Consider the following 19,187-nt stretch of genomic DNA (forward strand, 5'->3'; position numbering starts at 1 on the left):
TGTGCTGTGAGTCCCACAGGAGACAGGCTGTACATCAGCAGCTTCTACCAGCACAAGCTTCTCACCCTGGCCAGGGATGGAACACTCCTGGCTACATACACAGACCCAGCACTACGTGGCGGATCTGGTCTACATGTGACCCCTGCAGGCCAGGTGCTGGTCTGTGGATACTGGTCCGACACTGTACTACAGGTGGACTGGAAGGGGAAGAGTAAGCTGGCCACTCTGGCTATGGAGAGGGATGGATTGTGGTACCCAGATGCAGTCTGCTACAGCAGCACCACATCATCCATCATTGTGAGACTGTTGAGCGACAACAACATCCTGGTGTTCAGAGTGGAATAGTGTGTACATGTATGTATTAGTTGTTGTAATTAGTGATTAGTATTTAAATGACAATGTGTTGTTTAACATACCAACAAAGTAGTGTGTGATGTTACAATACAACATTAAGTGTGTAGCTGAAGACACAAATATGTGAGGGTTTTTGTTTGAACATAAGATATAATGCATATTATGTTATGTTGTCATAACGTTTGTGTCATTATGGTCCTAATTTAATTTAGTTCTTGTAAACTAAAGTTCTTGCATGAAAAAACAAAGCATTTCAACTGAACATGTAATATTTCTACATGTATGCACATTTACATAGCAACTGAGGCTATTTTTAAACTTTCATTTCTATAAACACCATGCCATGTAAGAAATGTATATGGATGAATACTTTTTTAATAAAATATGAAATTGTTTAAGTAATCTTCGGAGGAGTATATATTGATATTGTACGCAATGTTTACAGAAAGGTAACACTTGATGTAAGATTTATTAATTTGCCATGTTTTATGCTGTTAAATATTTGTTTTGATTTTCATTACATTTATTAGCATAGGTGCGTTTACGCACCTATGCTTATGGTATATACCACATTTCGAAAATCCACATCCATCGGTTGCCCTTTATGAAGCCTTACCTGATCAAAAATCAGACGAAATATCTATTTGATTTAGTATATGGTCATTCTTACAATATTTTTTTGGAAACGTTTTTCTAACGTTTTCTTCCAAGAATATTGCTGACACCGTTTTTAGTGAATTTTTCTAAGACCGTTTTATGTCAAAAAATCTTCTTATAACCTAAAACAAATTTCGTTCGTAAAACAATTCTATCTGCACTATAAAACTCAATCTCCTACGCAGTGGCCTCCCTTATACTAGAAGTTACTGACCGGGCGAAGCAAGGGAAGTAACTGCTGTGAGGAGTTTCTATAAAAATCTGCATTCAGAAATCTGTATTCAGAACTCAATCTGTTGTGCACGTCTGCATCTAACGCTTACCACAAGTTTTACGACAAATTCTTGACGCAGACGAATAGGGTAGCGTCTATTTTCATTTGTGAAAAGAATAGAGAAAAGAATCGATACAGATCTGTCCGTGCTTAAATTTTGAAAGGCTTGGGTAATTATTTTTCATAAGCGTTTCAAACACTGATGTAAATGGAAAGATTATCTATTTAAATAGTCGGTAATTGTTTGAAATTATTGATTTGAGAAATTCGCGGATGGCGATATCGAACTACATTTTACCACGTGACGCCATTCTTCCCTGTATCTTGCACCTATGCTTTTAATGCCATCGGCGCTCTCGTATAAAGGTGTGTGTGTTAATTACATTTTTTAGCTCATCTATTTTTTGAAAAAAAATTATGAGCTATTGTCATCACCTTGGCGTCGGCGTTGGCGTCCGGTTAAGTTTTGCGTTTAGGTCCACTTTTCTCAGAAAGTATCAATGCTATTGCATTCAAACTTGGTACACTTACTTACCATCATGAAAGGACTGGGCAGGCAAAGTTAGATAACTCTGGCGTGCAATTTGACAGAATTATGTGCCCTTTTTATACTTAGAAAATTGAAAATTTTGGTTAAGTTTTGCGTTGAGGTCCACTTTTCTCAGAAAGTATCAATGCTATTGCATTCAAACTTTGAACACTTACTTACTATCATGAGGGGACTGGGCAGGCAAAGTTAGATAACTCTGGCGTGCATTTTGACAGAATTATGTGCCCTTTTTATACTTAGAAAATTGAAAATTTTGGTTAAGTTTTGTGTTTAGGTCCGTTTTTATTCCGTAAGTATCAAAGCTATTGCTTTCATACTTGCAACACTTACTAACTTTCATAAGGGGACTGTGCAGGCAAAGTAATGTAACTCTGACTAGCATTTTGACAGAATTATGGGCCCTTTTTATACTTAGAAAATTGAAAATTTGGTTAAGTTTTGTGTTTAGGTCCACTTTATTCCTACAGTATCAAAGCTATTGCTTTCATACTTGCAACACTTATTAACTATCATAAGGGGACTGTGCAGGCAAAGTTATGTAACTCTGACTGGCATTTGGGCAGAATTATGGGCCCTTTATACTTAGAAAATTGAAAATTTGGTTAAGTTTTGTGTTTTGGTCCACTTTACCCCTAAAGTATCATAGATATTGCTTTCATACTTGGAACACTTGCAAACTATCATAAGGATACAGTATTAAAAGGACAAGTTGCATAACTCTGGCCCCGTGTTCACAAAACTTTTTACTGTCATCGAAAATCAATTTTGCATGACATTGAAAATCGTTGTCAAGTGACATCGATGACAAAGTTCGAGTTCACGAAGCTATTTAAAATTGATGTCGTTCAACATCGGTTTTAACGACATCCATTTTTTTCGACTTTTTGTGGACTTAAGCGGTAAAGCGGAAGTTGTTTTTTGTTGACGTCTGCTGCAATGATTGTTTAGCTACAATGACTGCTCAGGTGCATTGGTCTATGTCGGAAAAAACCTTCGTGGTTCAACTGATAAATGATCGGTACGACGAGTTATATTGTCGATTTAAAGGTGCCACACTAGGTGGCAAAAAAAAGGAACAAACCTGGCAAGAGGTTGCTGATACCTTCAATAGGTGAGTCGCAATGAACTTGTTTGTTTTGAAATGTCATCTTACTATTAGTCTTAGTGCAGTTAGGCTGTAGACAAAACATTCATTTGTTTTGATAGAACTAACACATGCCTGTATAACCGAAATTAAGAACATTCGGCATTAATATATATATATTCATAATGTTTCAGTGACCTATAAACAAAAACAATGTCTGAAAATATTTGGCAGCTGCATGTTTGCAACTGAAAATTATGTTTTTTAAATCATTTGTAAAAACTTCAAATCACTGAAGTTCTAGGCATGTTTAATTGTCTCAAATAATATCACTAGTATTAGTAGCATCTAGCCTATCAAGCGCCTGTGTGTTTGTGACGATAAAATGTACGTTCTGAAAATGACGGCCTTGTTTAGTCTATTCTAACACTATTATTAGCACTTACAGAGCCCTAATCAACAGATCCGTTCACCACAATTCCTTACAGGTTCTAGAATCTGATCGCCCTTTGCATGTTTATCCTTGGTCTGTCCGCCCTAAATCTAAGATTATATGAAATCATTAAAAGAGGCTACATTGTAGTTTTTATTCAGTATTAGATCTAAATATTAATACCATAGTATGATTAGTCACAAAGTGTGAGATATGGCACAATATCAATTATTCAAACCATGACTGATTATAATGTATATGCATTGCAAGAGAAAAGCTTAACATTCTGAAATTCTCAAAATATTTCTGATTAAACTTAAAATACTTTCCAAACAGTCCTACATGTGTAACCAAGAGCAAGTAGTATTTTCCAGCGATTTTTTTCCTTCTTTATAAAGTACCAGTAAATGGCACTTTCCCAATGATGAAAAAACTACAAATTTCCCATTTGCTGGCCAAAAAATTCCCAATTTAAGGTAAACAAAAAAACAAAAACAAATTTTTTTTTTTGGAAAATGCAACATTTTGTTAGTTTCCTTGTGCAGCTCTATGGTTTGAACCTAGGTAAATATAATATTGAAAGCTTGAAAACACTTAGTTATCAATTTTAAAGTATTTGGGAGCATAAAATAAAATACACAAATTTCCCAATTTGAGGGTTTCACGACTTGAATTTTCCCAATTTGAGGGTTTTCACGACTCAATTTTTCCCAATTGGACCGGTACGGGTACTTTTCCCAATGGGACAAAAAAATCGCTGTTTTCTACCCTAGTCTGAACCAACCTGTTATATAAAAATATTTCTGATTAAACTTAAAACACTTTCCAAACAGTCCTACATGTATAACGAAGAGCAAGTAGTAATTCCTACCCTGGTCTGAACCAACCTGTTATATAATTTTGTTTTACAAAATTATATTTAAAAAAAAAAAAAAAAATTTAGAGATACTTTTTACAATTAGGCTATATAATTAAGCTTTGCAACATCTTATCCACAAAGGACCATTTGAACTTTTTTTTACTGTTATGAGATAAATGACCACAAAATGATAGGATACAATCTAATTGGAAATGGAAATTACTTATTTATATATATATATAAAGTTAGATTCATTTGTCTGTTTAAATGCAGGACTATCTCAAATATTTTTGTTCACTAATTTGATTGCATAGAATACACTGTGCGAGAAAAAATGAGAATTTTGACAGAAATAGTGCTACTCAGTGTAAACAAAAACAAAATAAAAATTCCAATACTAAACTGTTGTGGTTTTGTTAATGAAAAAATGTTTGTAATAAATAATGATTTGTTTTTACAAAATGTTAATGTTTTGTCATCAAAACAAAGACAGAACAAAATATTAATAATAAAGATCTAGCAAAATCATGTTTACTAGGGTGCCTTTATAGACATTCATGTCTTTATATGTGTCATATATTTTTAGCTCGACTATGTCTTTTGACATATTGCTTTTATATTTTGTGTACTTCTTTATCAACATGACCCCAACCTATAAACAAGAGCAGACACTGTATTTAGCATTTTGTAAGAATTGTGTGCCCTTTTTATACTTAAAAAATTGAAAATTTGATTGAGTTTTGTGCTTAGGTCCACTTTATACCTAAAGTAACAAAGCTATTGCTTTCATACTTGCAACACTTACTTACTATCATAGGGGACTGTGCAGACAAAGTTGGGTAACTCTGACTGGCATTTTGACAGAATTATGTCCCGATTCATACCTAGAAAAACATAAGCGATGAATATGTTTTAATTATGGTCCTCTTCCATTTAGAATATGACTATATTACCTTTCATTTCAGCTCCAGTGTCGCACAATGTTCTAGGACAGTGCGTCAAATAAAAGACATGTATGCGCAGTTGAAATGTCGAGGTACCTTACACTTTGCATTTATATCATGTTCGTATGTACCAGTCTTAATGGAATGTAAAAATGACATGTTCTCATTATGAAATGTAGTGAAATTTTTTCTTTTATTGCACCCTTTGTAAAAACTGTATAATATTAAATGTAATTTATTAAGTATTTTATGCACACAAAAATAAAAAAGATTCATGTAATTGTTACATATTATGAGCTCATTACATGTGTTTTGCGCGCCAGTAATATTTTGCTAGATCTTTAATCACGCTCATTATTTATGCTTGTTGATTATTTTTAATACTTTGGCAAAATGTAGTTAAATGTATTTTTGATGATAAAAATAAATTTCTGAGTATTAAAAAATTATAATAGCATTAGTAAATTCCTTTGGCCCATGAATAGTTAACAAGTAATCTCTAATCTATATTACATATTCCTTAATCAGTGTTTATTTTTGTCAACATATTTAGAAAATATTTGTTATAATATAAAGATGTATGCTCTTAAAATACATTGGTATATGTGCTGAGAGATTAATCTTTCAGTTAATACTATTTTTGAACTGTTCAATTCAATAGTTCAGTATTTTAATCTTTCCGAGTTTTTTTAAATAATAATCACTGCCAATTATTATTGTACATCAAATATCAATGTTGATTGTTTAATAATTTTTCAAAGATTACAGTATAAGATATTTAAGTTGAAAGAATGGTTCATGAATGTACCTCGCTTAATTTCAGCCAAAAAAAAAAGAGTCTGACAGAAAAGAAACTGGAGGGGGGCCTCCAGCTGTATTAACCACGGTGGAAGACCTGGTCATAGATGGCATCCGCGACAAGCCACAGCTGATTGACATTCCGGGTGGCATTGATTCAGGTGATTGTTATGCATGTATAATGATCTTTTTAACCAGGTTTTCCGAAGGAAAAAACTGGTTATTAGATTGGTGAATGCGGGCGGGCTGGCGGGCGGGCGGAACAAGCTTGTCCGGGCCATAACTATGTCGTTCATTGTCATATTTTAAAATCATTTGGCACATTTGTTCACCATCATTGGACGGTGTGTCGCGCGAAATAGTTACGTCGATATCTCCAAGGTCAAGGTCACACTTTGAGTTAAAAGGTCAAAATTGGCAATAAATGAGCTTGTCTGGGCCATAACTATGTCATTCATTGTGAGATTTTACAATTATTTGGCACATTTGTTCACCATCATGGGACGGTGTGTTGCACGAAAGAATCATGTCAATATCTCCAATGTCAAGGTCACCACAACTTAAAATAGATTTATTTTGAAACAAACTTACAAAGGGGGTTAATTTTGTTTGTTCATTTCAAAAGTTCAGTTTGAGTTGTCTCCCTTAATCAGATTTTTTTTCACAATGAAAACCTGGTTTTGTGACAATTTTGTCCCTTGTTAATTTATTTTTCACTGTTGCATTTTCTTTCAAATTTGTAACATGCAATGAATATGAATGGAATATTTAGAACTGCAACTGACCTGCAATATACGTTACCAGATTATTTTGGAATCATTAAACAATGAACCATACACAATGGCTTTGCTTCAATATATTTGTCTTGTTTAATATTTAACTATTATATACATATCTGGCAATGATGATTTATGGAATGTTAATTGGTTTTATTTTGCGATGTTTGTGATTCGAAAAATGGTGAAGGGGCATTAAAAGTTACATCTGTATGTCTGGCCGTCTGTCTAAAGTTGTGACTGGCGCCAATTAGTGGTGCATCATTATCTCATGGACACATTTCTCGTTTATTCTTAGATGGTATAATTTGTTGTATTGAAGGCGTGGCTGATGTTGCTGAGATGGCAGACACTGATGAAGCCTCAGCCATGTGTACACTAACTGTTGCTGAGTGTACATCAAAGCCTGCAACTGCCTTGAATGTAGCCACTTCTTCAACATCAAGACCATCAAAAGGTATATTTCAATATGTCAATATTTTAAGACCAAAAATCATCTTTTGACATCCTCTAAATCTGGAAGCATACTGATACATCACACTATTATTAACTTGAGTATGCAGATGATATATGAAAGTCATATTGCCTTTTACACAATAAACCAATACTCAAATTAACCAATACCCAAAACCAAAATATATTTAGAGAATATACATGTACTACTACTTGTTTCTTAGTCTCGCATGATAAACTTGATCTCTATCCGACAGGCACATAATATTCTTTTATTCCCATTATTTTGTGGTCGTTTATAATTAGAAAAAAGTTTAAATACTATATATTATCGGAAAACCATGGTCTAAAAATGTCAATATTAGCATAGAGCTTATATTTATACGATCGCTTGATATTCTATTGTTTTTGGTCTGGTAATAGGATAAAAAGCATGCACATAACTGAAATAACAATTAAAACTTTAAGAACTGAGTCATTTTTAACTTCACCGATGTATGAAGTTTCTTTTGTGCATATAAATTGTTCAAATCATAACTGGCATAAATCAGTTACAAAAACATGCATGTAAACATGGATAAAATGAAGAAAGTATTTAATTTCTTAAGCACAATTTGAATATGTCAATATATAATTAACTTCCAGAATCGTTGAAAAAGAGAAAGAGAAACAGATGCTATGAAGAAGAGCTACTTGAGCTGGAAACAAGACGAGCACAGGCTGAGTTGGACCTGCTGTTGCAGAGGCAACAGCAGGAAAAACAGCTACATGATCTTAGAATTAAGGTGATCACAGAGGCTGCAGAGCAAGAGAGACAACTTTTTACTTTAAAAAAAGAGTTGTTAAACTCAAATATAAAGTCTGCAATGGATCAAGGCCTTCTTTTGTTTGAATCTTAAACTTAACATGTTTCTAGGGGCATATCGACTGCTAATAGACAAGTTAAATAGCTTTTATTTGCAGAAACAGCTACATAGGACTGATTTATGCATGTTTTATTAATTAAATGTATAAATAATGTGTGACACTCAAATATGAATAAGTGAAACACCACTTACCATAAATAAAGGACCAAGTTTGGTAAATGATGAAAGTGCTATACTGATGGGCAGCTGGTGTTCCACTTATTCATATTTTAATGTCATACATTATTTATACATGTAATTCACATAGCATGCATGAATCAGTCCTTTGTAGCTTTTGCTGCAAATAATATCCATTTAACTTGTTGTTAGCAGTCAATATGCCCCTTGAAACATGTTTGACTCAAGATATATTTGTGTCCGGTGAAATATTTGAAATGCATTTGTCTTTAGCCTTTAGGACACATTTCTAGTTTCCAATATACCTGTTTAAATGAATAATACAGTTGATATGCCTATTCTATTGTTTTAACTTGTCTTTCTTGATCTGCAGCCTCTGTGATCCTTCTCTTATCTTTTTGCTATTGATATAATACTCTGTTAGTTTATGTGAATGAATCTTTGTTTAGTTATCTTCAAATTGACTGTGAATGTTTTGTGATCAGATTCATAGGTAAAATGTTTTTCGATTCTTTTCTTAAGTTTGAGTCTTATATTTTAGACTTAAAAAAGTTTGTGAATCCAAACCCTGATAATTTCATTAATGATTTTTTATGCTCCCCTTTGTAGAAGAGGGGGTATATTGTTTTGCACATGTCGGTCGGTCCGTCCGTCCATCATTTGGTTTCCGAATTATAAGTAAAGAGTGCTTAGGCCTAGTATCATAAAACTTCATAGGTACATTTATCATGAATGGCAGATAACCCCTATTAATTTTAAGGTCACTAGGTCAAAGGTCAAGGTCACAGTGACATGAAATAGTAAAATAATTTCCGGAATGATAACTCAATAATGCTTAGGCCTAGGATCATGAAACTTCATAGGTACATTGATCATGACTGGCAGATGATCCTATTAATTTTCAGGTCACTTGGTCAAAGGTCAAGGTCACAGTGACTCAAAACAGTAAAATGGTTTCAGGATGATAACTCAAGAATATTTAGGCCTAGGATCATGAAACTTCATAGGAACATTGATCATGACTGGCAGATGACCCCTATTGATTTTCAGGTTAAAGGTCAAGGTCACAGTGACAATAAACGTATGCACACAATGGCTACCACTACAACTGACAGGCCTAATGGGGGCATGCATGTTTTGCATACAGCCCTTGTTATTATATAACTATATGTGTCATAAGATACCTCTTGCATCCATAGCCAGAGTCACCAAGCAGAAGACCGTCGATTTCACCTGTTATAATAAAAAAGAAAGATCATTTTGCAGCACTGTAATGTCAAACAACGATATCAAGCAGTGTATTGTTTAATGCATGCAAGTTTATGACATAGTTATAACGTTATTGATGGAATATGTTGTTGTTTATGTTACATTTAAATAATTGTGATATTAGTTACTGTGATCATTTGGAATGATGTGATTTCAATGAAGTTCAATTTTTGTTGTTAGTATGAATTATTTATTGGGCTGATGAGACGCTAATTCAATTGTGTCATTGCGTAAAAAAGTGATGTTTTAAGTTGCTTTCATTTGTCAAATGTGATGTGATAATAATACATGTGATCGTTTTAAAAGCTGTTATATAAAATAAAACCAGACTTGACAGATAGATGGATGGATGGATGGATGGATGGATGGATGGATGGATGGATGGATGGATGGATGGATGGATGGATGGATGGATGGATGGATGGATGGATGGATGGATGGATGGATGGATGGATGGATGGATGGATGGATGGATGGATGGATGGATGGATGGATGGATGGATGGATGGATGGATGGATGGATGGATGGATGGATGGATGGATGGATGGATGGATGGATGGATGGATGGATAGATAGATAATTTATATATATGGCTGGTGATCAAACCTACTTGAAAAGATGGAAACGCTTCAATAAAATAAAATTGTGCTTGTTAATTTTGATGTACCGGTAATAATTCTGTGCTTAAATAAATGTGTGCAATGAATGAATAAAATCATAATACTGAGTAGTCTTCATGTAATTGTCATACCTCTTTCAAAGCACTGACGTATGGCGCTTTCACGAAAGATCCTTGAATCGTGAATGCTCCCAGGCCACTTTGCGACTACGTCAACAAACCGAAAAGTGGCATCACAAATCATCTATAGAGCAAAAAGAAACCACAAATCTTAATAAAATTCACACTGCACAATGTCATTTTGTCTGATATCACAATAATACAAGTAAACAACAGAACATCCAATTGTCACTAGTTTCGTTTTGCAATTTTCACTGTGAACAGACAACCTTTAAACATATATAATCTAAAAAAAATACAAGTTGAGGAAATGTTCATGGACTTTATTTCACTTATTGTTTTACCTGTACATTAAGGGAGTGAAATCCCTTTCTGTTCACATAATCGTCTTCGTTGGCGCTAGGCGCTTGAATACGGATATGTGTCCCATCAACCACACCAACCACTTGGGGGAAACCTTTAAAGACAATAACATTGTTAGCCTAATCGACATTTGTATTAGATAATTTTATACTAATTTGAGTATACTACAAACAAAGTTTCCGCAATTTTTTTTTCAAAAGTTACAAGTTCAATCTTCTGTCTTTCATGTCAATATATGTGTTCCCAAAAATAACAATCACTAATAAACAGTTATGTTTATTATACTTATCAAACACGTAATATACTTAATATACACGTATGTTATTTCAAGACGTATAAATCTAGCATACAGTACTCATACAACATTTTGAATTGTGCCCGATTCGACTAAGAAACATTTAACTCCCCTTATTTGTTTACTTGACAACCAATCAAAAATCATTCAATTGTCCGATTAAATTATATTGAGAGCTAATACGCACCAGCGATGTTGTAAAACTGTTTTTGCACTGTCCGTTGCACATTTTCGATATTTGGGAAGAAAACAAAGTCATTTAGATGTAGACACACGCTGTCCGTGAATTGCTTGACCGCTCTAGATACACTGGACCTTGAGATTCCATGCAGCCCTGCCGTCACAATGTGGTGTGTGCCAGTTGCAAGGAAATGCAATGCCGCTAAAGTTAAAATGAGCGGCGGAAGAGGACAAGAACGTTCAGTAGCCCTCTCCAAATTCAGCATGTTGACAAGAAACAGAATAGTTTCCAGGAAAAACCGGTACCGTTCACGAATTTCCATCGGGGACAAAGTTTCCAATGGGTTCGTTCGATCACGGAAAACTCTCCTATCCATTGGAAACAATTAATTTATGTATCGAGCGCGACGAAGACGTCTTTCAATGTCGGCCATATTGTTTTCTTACCATGGTGATTGTCATCAATTTTCAATTTGACAATGCCCAATATCAATTTCAATTTCAGTGTCATTGATTGCAATTTGAAAATCGATTTTGGATGTCATTTGACATCGATTTTCTTTGTGAACACCAAGTTTGAGAACCGATGACAAAAATTGAAAATCAATGTCACTTGACATTGAAAATCGATTTCAATTTGCTTTGTGAACACGGGGCCTGGTTGTCATTTTTACGGAATTATGGCCCTTTTTTGACTTAGTAACTTTGAATATATGGTTAAATTTTGTGTTTCGATCCACTTTACTTCTTAACTATCAAGGCTATTGCTTTCAAACTTCAAATACTTTCATGCTATCATGAGGTTACTGTACCTGGCAAGTTGAATTTTACCTTGACCTTTGAATGACCTTGACTCTCAAGGTCAAATTATTAAATTTTGCTTAAATTGCCATAACTTCTTTATTTATGATTAGATTTGATTGATACTTTGACAAAACTACTCTTACCTTACATACCACAATAGACTCCACCCAAACAATCCCCCATGCCCTCCCCCCCCCCCCCCGAATCCCCCCCCCCCCTATTTTTTTTTTTTTTTTTAAGATCATCTCACAAATGACCACCACACCCTCACACTATACCCCCACCCCACCCCACCCCCAAATTATTTTTTTTTGAAACCGATAAAAACACAAATATTTATTTTATGTTTGAAATACCGTCCAACCATCCCACCCAAGAATCCCCCCCACCCCCCCCTCCCCCCACCCGAATCCCCCCCCCCCCTAATTTTTTTTTTTTTTTTTTGTAAGATCATCTCACAAATGACCACCACACCCTCAAACTATACCCCCCCCCCACCCCACCTCCACCCCAAATTTCATTTTTTTTAATGGTTAAACCCCCCCCCCCCCCCCAAATTTTTTTTTTTTTTTAGCATTTTTTTTCCCATTTTTGGAAAATAATGTAATAAATGTCCACATTCCCATGCTATACACCCCTCTTCACTCCACCCCTCCCTCCTTTGTGATTGAAAATGAGAGTCCCTTCACCTTTAAAAAGAAAATAGATGAGCGGTCTGCACCCGCAAGGCGGTGCTCTTGTTATAAATTTGTTTGAGTCCTAAATATACATACAAGAAATACATCAAGCTATTCTGCCGCTACAGTGGCTGCTGAGTCAGGACAACGATGCTGAGGATGTGGTGGACAAGGATGACATGACTACGCAGAAGGTAACATAGACCCTTTTTCAGACCATTTCTTTGTCTTTTTGGGAAAAAATGCCATTGTGGGTTTGGAATATTTTCCTGTGAAAAGTCAATAGATTTGGGAAAAACTAATTTAATATAATTCTTTCTCATATGTCAAATTATATGAATAAAATCATTTTATGATAGTTATATACTTTTATAGATCTAAGTGAAATTTGATTGAGATATAATAATTATAATGCATAAAAAAGGGAACATCACGTCAGGCAATTTACGCGTGTTTAGTGAAAAAAAACGCCCCAATTGGACGTTTTTTATCACATCTTTACACAGTTACATATATGCCAAAATTTGACAACAAATGGTGAATGTTTGTGTTTCTTGGAAATTGTGAGCACTGTCATAACGTCATTTCACTCTGAAAAAAACAAACCCACATATGTAGGGTGCAGCCCTCCCCCCCCCCCTATGGCCCCGGGGCGTCTGAAAAAATTCCTGTTGAAAGCACTGTAATTTTAATACATGTAAGGCACTTATTTAAAAACAAATAAAATGCTTCGGGCATGGGTCCATTTTACAGACCTATAAATACACCAATAATGCGCCGTCTTGTGTATTTCCTGTTTATTAAGAATGCAAAAAGATGAGGTGGTAAAGAACATAATGAATTTACATAAGGTAAAATAACCTCTTAAATTGTTTGTATATTGTACATATGGTAAAATATCACAACCAATTGAGACATCGGTTTACATGTAAATGCAAATTTAACATACATATTGAGCAATTCTAATAGTAGCTCACAATTTCCCATTTTAACATAGTTTTCCATTTTAAATAAGTTGGCTCCCATTTTTTCACAAAATTGAAAATTTCGAGCCGTATTTTTGTTCACAAAATAATATGTCAAACACAGTTAATGTTTAAAATAACTTGGACAAAATATTGTTTTGTTATTGGTAACTGTGAAAATATAGATTTATGGGCGTCAACAAAGTACAGGCAAACTAGTATTGTAATATGATAGTTATTAAGGGCAAATGGCCTGTAACATAATTTTTACTCCAAGGGGTATTTGGAAAAAAAGCCTTTTCTTTGCATCTTTATAAAGTACACATAATAGGCACTTCCTTATATGCAAGTGGACTAATAAAATGAGCACTGAAACTGAACATTTCAACAAAAACGCATGTCAAAGAATATATTTTGATTGGATTTTTGCAATTAAGTTCCATGCAATTAAAAAGACCTATAATTCCCAAATTAAAAGATAGAATTTTCCCGATTTTTGATATTATTACGCTAATTTTCCTCATTGGTGTGGTACAGATACTTTTTTCAATTTTGGCAAAAAAATTGCTGGTGTATTATTTTATTATTATTTACTAGTTCAAATGACTTCATATTGGTTTTCTCAATGTTACAGCAACTGCTAAGCACAGAAGACAAAGGAACAGTGAAAGGCTCAGCCAAATCAAAGTCCAGCGATGTGAGGATAGCCTTTCCATGTCCTCGTATTGCAACATGAAGGACATTTTAGCTGAAACTAACAAGGGAGAGAACTTTAGATCTGCACCAGCAGTGAGTTGTTGCCCTTAAGTTGTTAAATGTTTTATTTATTTTTATTATGTCTTACAACTTACATGTTGATTGACTTTAAAACTGTTTTCTAGTGTGAATTTAAACAGATTTTAACCATCAAAGATCTATAAAGGCATGGTAAAATAATATGTGTGTGTGTTTTTTTGCAACGTTGGTGAGACATTAATATTATTGTTAAATACATGTATTAATATTGTTGCCTCCCATTTATTGAAACATATATTAACAATAAAACATATCTAATGGCATTTTAAAAGAAATGTGATTAATAGAATAAGTACAATTAAAAAATATTAAATTTTTAACCAGATGGTTTTCCTTCTTTTTGTTATGCAGCAAAAAATTGGCTAATAGATAAATAAGCTGTGATGTGAAAAAATGGGGCCTAATGCATGTGCTTAAATTGTTGTCACAGATTAGCCTGTGCAGTCCACACAGGCTAATCATGGACAACACTCTCCTCTTAAAGGTATTTTTCATTAAACAAAAATAATCCTCTTTAAGAAAATCCAGTAATTTCACATGCTAATCTGGGACGACACTTTCTAACATTAGTGATCCACATATTGGCTTATTAAAATACATCTCTGAAAATGGAGTAAAGATAATAGATGTAAATGTACAGATTAGTATAGCATTAGCCAACACTTTTCTTGTTTTAATACAAAATGACTTAATTGTATTTATTTTCATGCTATTAAGGACAAGGAACCAATAAAATGCCAGATTAGAAATTCATGTTGTTGAAAACCTTCACAACCTGTCAAGAGGCATATTTTGTTATAGATTATAATATAATTTGTTACAAGTTCCTATCACCCACTGTGTTGTTGTTGTTTTCAGCAGAGCACCAGCATTGATATTGAGTTGGCCCAGCAACCGCACGAGTCCCGCCTGCAGGAGCCCCAGTCCAGAATGACCCTTCCCCTCCCCTGACTTCTAACTCCTCCCCCTTGACCTCCTGACTCAAAAAGTCAGCATGGTTGAACAACTCCCTTCTGCAGGAAATTCTGAGCATGATTCTGTTCTGAACAAACGCAATGCCCACGTCAAGTTGTCCACACATAAGCCTGGATAGTTTTGTTAAGCTAGAGTTCCGCGTGGGCCTGAGAGGGACGACTTTTACATACACGAAAAGTAATAGCAGTAGTTATGGTAACGCTAACAGTCAGTTGTTGCTGTTGGACATCACAACAAATATGAAGAATAAAAAGTTCAATAACTTGTTCCAATCTTTATGTGACAAACAGAAATTGAACGGGAGAAAATCAAGGAACAATAAAAGCATAAGCTTTCCTAGTGGGATACTTCTGCTGTTGACTGTAGGGTTACGGACTGCCCCAGATTGTCCTCTCAGCGGCCAAAATATCATAATACTGTAGAACAAACTTTTGGCAATGTTACTGACAAAGAAAGGCAGTAATGACTTGGTTGTGAACACCCAGAGCACGATACATCCATGCTGACACAGAAAGGCAGTAATGGCTTGGTTGTGAAAACCCAGAGCACGCTACATCCATGCTGACAAAGAAAGGCAGCAATGAGTTGGTTGTGAACACCTCGAGCACGATACATCCATGCTGACACAGAAAGGCAGTAATGACTTGATTGTGAAAACCCAGAGCACGCTACATCCATGCTGACACAGAAAGGCAGTAATGACTTGGTTGTGAACACCTCGAGCACGATACATCCATGCTGACAAAGAAAGGCAGTAATGACTTGGTTGTGAACACCTAAAGCACGATACATCCATGCTGACAAAGAAAGGCAGTAATGACTTGGTTGTGAACACCTCGAGCACGATACATCCATGCTGACACAGAAAGGCAGTAATGACTTGATTGTGAAAACCCAGAGCACGCTACATCCATGCTGACACAGAAAGGCAGTAATGACTTGGTTGTGAACACCTCGAGCACGATACATCCATGCTGACAAAGAAAGGCAGTAATGACTTGGTTGTGAACACCTAAAGCACGATACATCCATGCTGACAAAGAAAGGCAGTAATGACTTGGTTGTGAACACCCAGAGCATGATACATCCATGCTGACATAGAAAGGCTATAATGACTTGGTTGTGAACACCCTGAGCACGATACATCCATGCTGACATAGAAAGGCAGTAATGACTTGGTTGTGAATACCCAGAGCACGATACATCCATGCTGACATAGAAAGGCAGTAATGACTTGGTTGTGAACACCCAGAGCACGCTACATCCATGCTGACATAGAAAGGCGGTAATGACTTGGTTGTGAACTCCCAGAGCACGATACATCCATGCTGACATAGAAAGGCAGTAATGACTTGGTTGTGAACTCCCAGAGCACGCTACATCCATGCTGACATAGAAAGGCAGTAATGACTTGGTTGTGAACTCCCAGAGCACGATACATCCATGCTGACATAGAAAGGCAGTAATGACTTGGTTGTGAACACCCAGAGCACGATACATCCATGGGGTGTGCATCAGACGCGAATTCTGCCTATTATTGTAAACAAGTTGCTAAAAGTTAACACGTCTGGTTTTGTTATGAGCACTTCCCACACAGAGCCCAAAGATCCTCGCTTTGAATCGATGCAAAAGAAGACTTTGAAAAAATGACAGCAGTTGTGTTGTGTGGTCCAGTAATCCTTTCAACTCTCAACCTAAAGCTTATCAAAACTCAAACTCAGCCCTTTGCAATATCAAACCTTGCAACACAGTGTACTTTACCATGAATGTTTCGCGGTTTAAAACACCAAATTTTCAATTTAAAGTTTGTGCGCGTAACATATTGATACATTGCTATTCTAAGTTCTAATTGCGGTATCTTAAATATCAATAATATATGAAATGGTTGGCATTAAAAAAACAGGTGTGTAAAGTTATTTGTTACAGTGCATATTCATTTGTCACTAAAAAATCAGGGTTTTGTTTGCTTTTCATTTCCTTTTTAGCAAACATTATTAGAAAACAAAACGAACGTCGTTTAAGTGAAAGTCCAAGACAATTCTGACCCAGTTTGGGCACAAATACAACAACTAATTAAAGACATTCAGTTTATCTTGCGTCAGCCTACATGTAACAAGCCTCTTATAAACATCTCCCAAGTTGGCTACATCAACGCTTCCAACAGCGGAGCTGGGCATCGACACATTGTTCTGAACGAGTTGCTGGAACTGAAACGATCTGATCCAACAGAGAGCAGGCTCTGCGTGACTCGTCTGTTAATGTGACCGACCTGGATATGTTGCTTTCCAAATATGTGAGCCTTACTCCAGATTAGCTGTCTGCGATTGACGCAATTCAACAACAGTTGTCAGGAATTTCCGGCTTTGGGATGGCGATTTGGCATCAGGGCTTCATCTCTGTCTTTGGCCTGGGCGCAGCAGGAGCAGCAACAAGAACAACAATTAGTATAAGAGCCTTGATCTGGGATATGGGGCTTCATGTATGTGCTTAAAGTGTCATCCCATATTAGCCCGTGCAGACTGCGCATACAGTAAGTCCTATTAAAGTGTCATCCCAGATTAGCCTGTGCAGACTGCTCATACATAAAGTCCTATTAAAGTGTCATCCCAGATTAGCCTGTGCAGACTGCACATACATTAAGTCCTATTAAAGTGTCATCCCAGATTAGCCTGTGCAGACTGCACATACATAAAGTCCTTTTAAAGTGTCATCCCAGATTAGCATGTGCAGACTGCACATACATTAAGTCCTTTTAAAGTGTCATCCCAGATTAGCCTGTGCGGACTGCACATACAGTAAGTCCTATTAAAGTGTCATCCCAGATTAGCCTGTGCAGACTGCACATACATTAAGTCCTATTAAAGTGTCATCCCAGATAAGCCTCTGCAGACTGCACATACATTAAGCCCTATTTTTTTCAGAATGAGGCTCATTTACTACACTTCAGTATTTTATGTTCCTGAAAAGTTCCTAGCATCAAATGGGAATTATGTGCTTTTAAATTGATCACACTTAGTAAATAAAATGCAAATAGCACTTGATCTGATATCAATTTTAATCATAGAAGGTCAGTGCATTTAGTTTTGTATATTTTCTACCAAAATTCTTCCCCTGATCCAAATGTTCATCCTTGCTTAAAAATCTGCTTTAATAGCCTTCAGCTCATTAAAAAATTATTTTCTTCATTTATTTTCAATATTTATTTAAATTCCTGGATTTTGTTTTAAGAGCCTGTTCCTACAGGAACCCATGCAATCATAGATCGGTACCTAGCTGAACAACAGGCTGTCTGGTAAGCTGGGCCCAGGCGCCCAGTTACACTTCCTGGCCCAGGACCTTGGGGCAAATGCTCAACTAGTCCTACCCGCAGGGTGGAGCCACTCTGAACCTGGGGCTCCATACTTTCTTGGCCAGGGGCCAAGATTACCTCGTCAATAAGGTAGGTTGGTAATGTAATTAATGATTTATAATGTGCAGTGTTTCACTCCAAATTTCAATTTAAACAGTTTGGGTGTGTTTAATATTGATATAACTTTATCCTGGCTGCTAACTTAAACAAATCATTTATGTAAGTGTTAAATATTTATAATAGCCGCCATTTGTATTGCCTTGAAAAGGCTCAGTGGGGAAACTACACATGTGTTTTTGTCTGTAATTCTCTCCGTCCTTCCTTTCATCCTCCCTTATGTCTGTCCCACCTTTTTAGTGTTGCACGTAACTTAATAAATATTGGTTCCAGAGGGACACAAAATGTTTGTATCAAGTGTACAATATATAGAAGGCTATGTTTGTATCAAGTGTTTAGTTTATATCCCATTTGTATCAAGATCCTTCAAACATAATATATTTCTTAATTATTTTTTTACTCAAACAACATTGATTGACTTCTAATATAACTG

General features: G+C 35.6%; 1 protein-coding gene and 1 long non-coding RNA gene across 3 annotated transcripts; one reads left to right on the top strand and one right to left on the bottom strand.

Annotated features, from left to right (window-relative positions):
• Positions 1-2,775: 2,775 nt before the first annotated feature.
• Positions 2,776-8,116, top strand: LOC127850308 (uncharacterized). 2 transcript variants are annotated; one of them, XR_008035194.1, is made up of 5 exons: positions 2,776-2,946; positions 5,177-5,247; positions 5,979-6,129; positions 7,052-7,186; positions 7,828-8,116. It is a non-coding gene; the product is annotated as an uncharacterized LOC127850308 (long non-coding RNA). The 2 variants fall into 2 exon arrangements; XR_008035195.1 differs by having other exon boundaries at positions 5,979-6,114.
• A 449-nt stretch (positions 8,117-8,565) lies between these two features.
• On the bottom strand, positions 8,566-11,395 carry LOC127849993 (putative nuclease HARBI1). The gene is made up of 5 exons (XM_052382727.1): positions 11,080-11,395; positions 10,579-10,691; positions 10,247-10,358; positions 9,410-9,458; positions 8,566-8,626 (listed from the first exon to the last, which is right to left on the bottom strand). The coding sequence occupies exons 1-5, from the start codon at positions 11,393-11,395 to the stop codon at positions 8,566-8,568; spliced, it is 651 nt and encodes a 216-aa protein (XP_052238687.1).
• Positions 11,396-19,187: the final 7,792 nt, after the last annotated feature.

This window comes from Dreissena polymorpha, chromosome 11 (assembly GCF_020536995.1).
Source record: "Dreissena polymorpha isolate Duluth1 chromosome 11, UMN_Dpol_1.0, whole genome shotgun sequence".
NCBI classification, from domain to species: Eukaryota; Metazoa; Mollusca; class Bivalvia; order Myida; family Dreissenidae; genus Dreissena; species Dreissena polymorpha.

Bases quoted from the DNA above. Each gene is read 5' to 3' on its own strand.
- LOC127849993 (XM_052382727.1), bottom strand. From the start codon at position 11,395: ATGGAAATTCGTGAACGGTACCGGTTTTTCCTGGAAACTATTCTGTTT. The intron at 10,692-11,079 runs GTGCGTATTAGC...TTGTCTTTAAAG, and splicing joins ACAGTTTTACAACATCGCTG to GTTTCCCCCAAGTGGTTGGT. The intron at 9,459-10,246 runs GTATGACAATTA...TTATTATAACAG, and splicing joins ACGTCAGTGCTTTGAAAGAG to GTGAAATCGACGGTCTTCTG.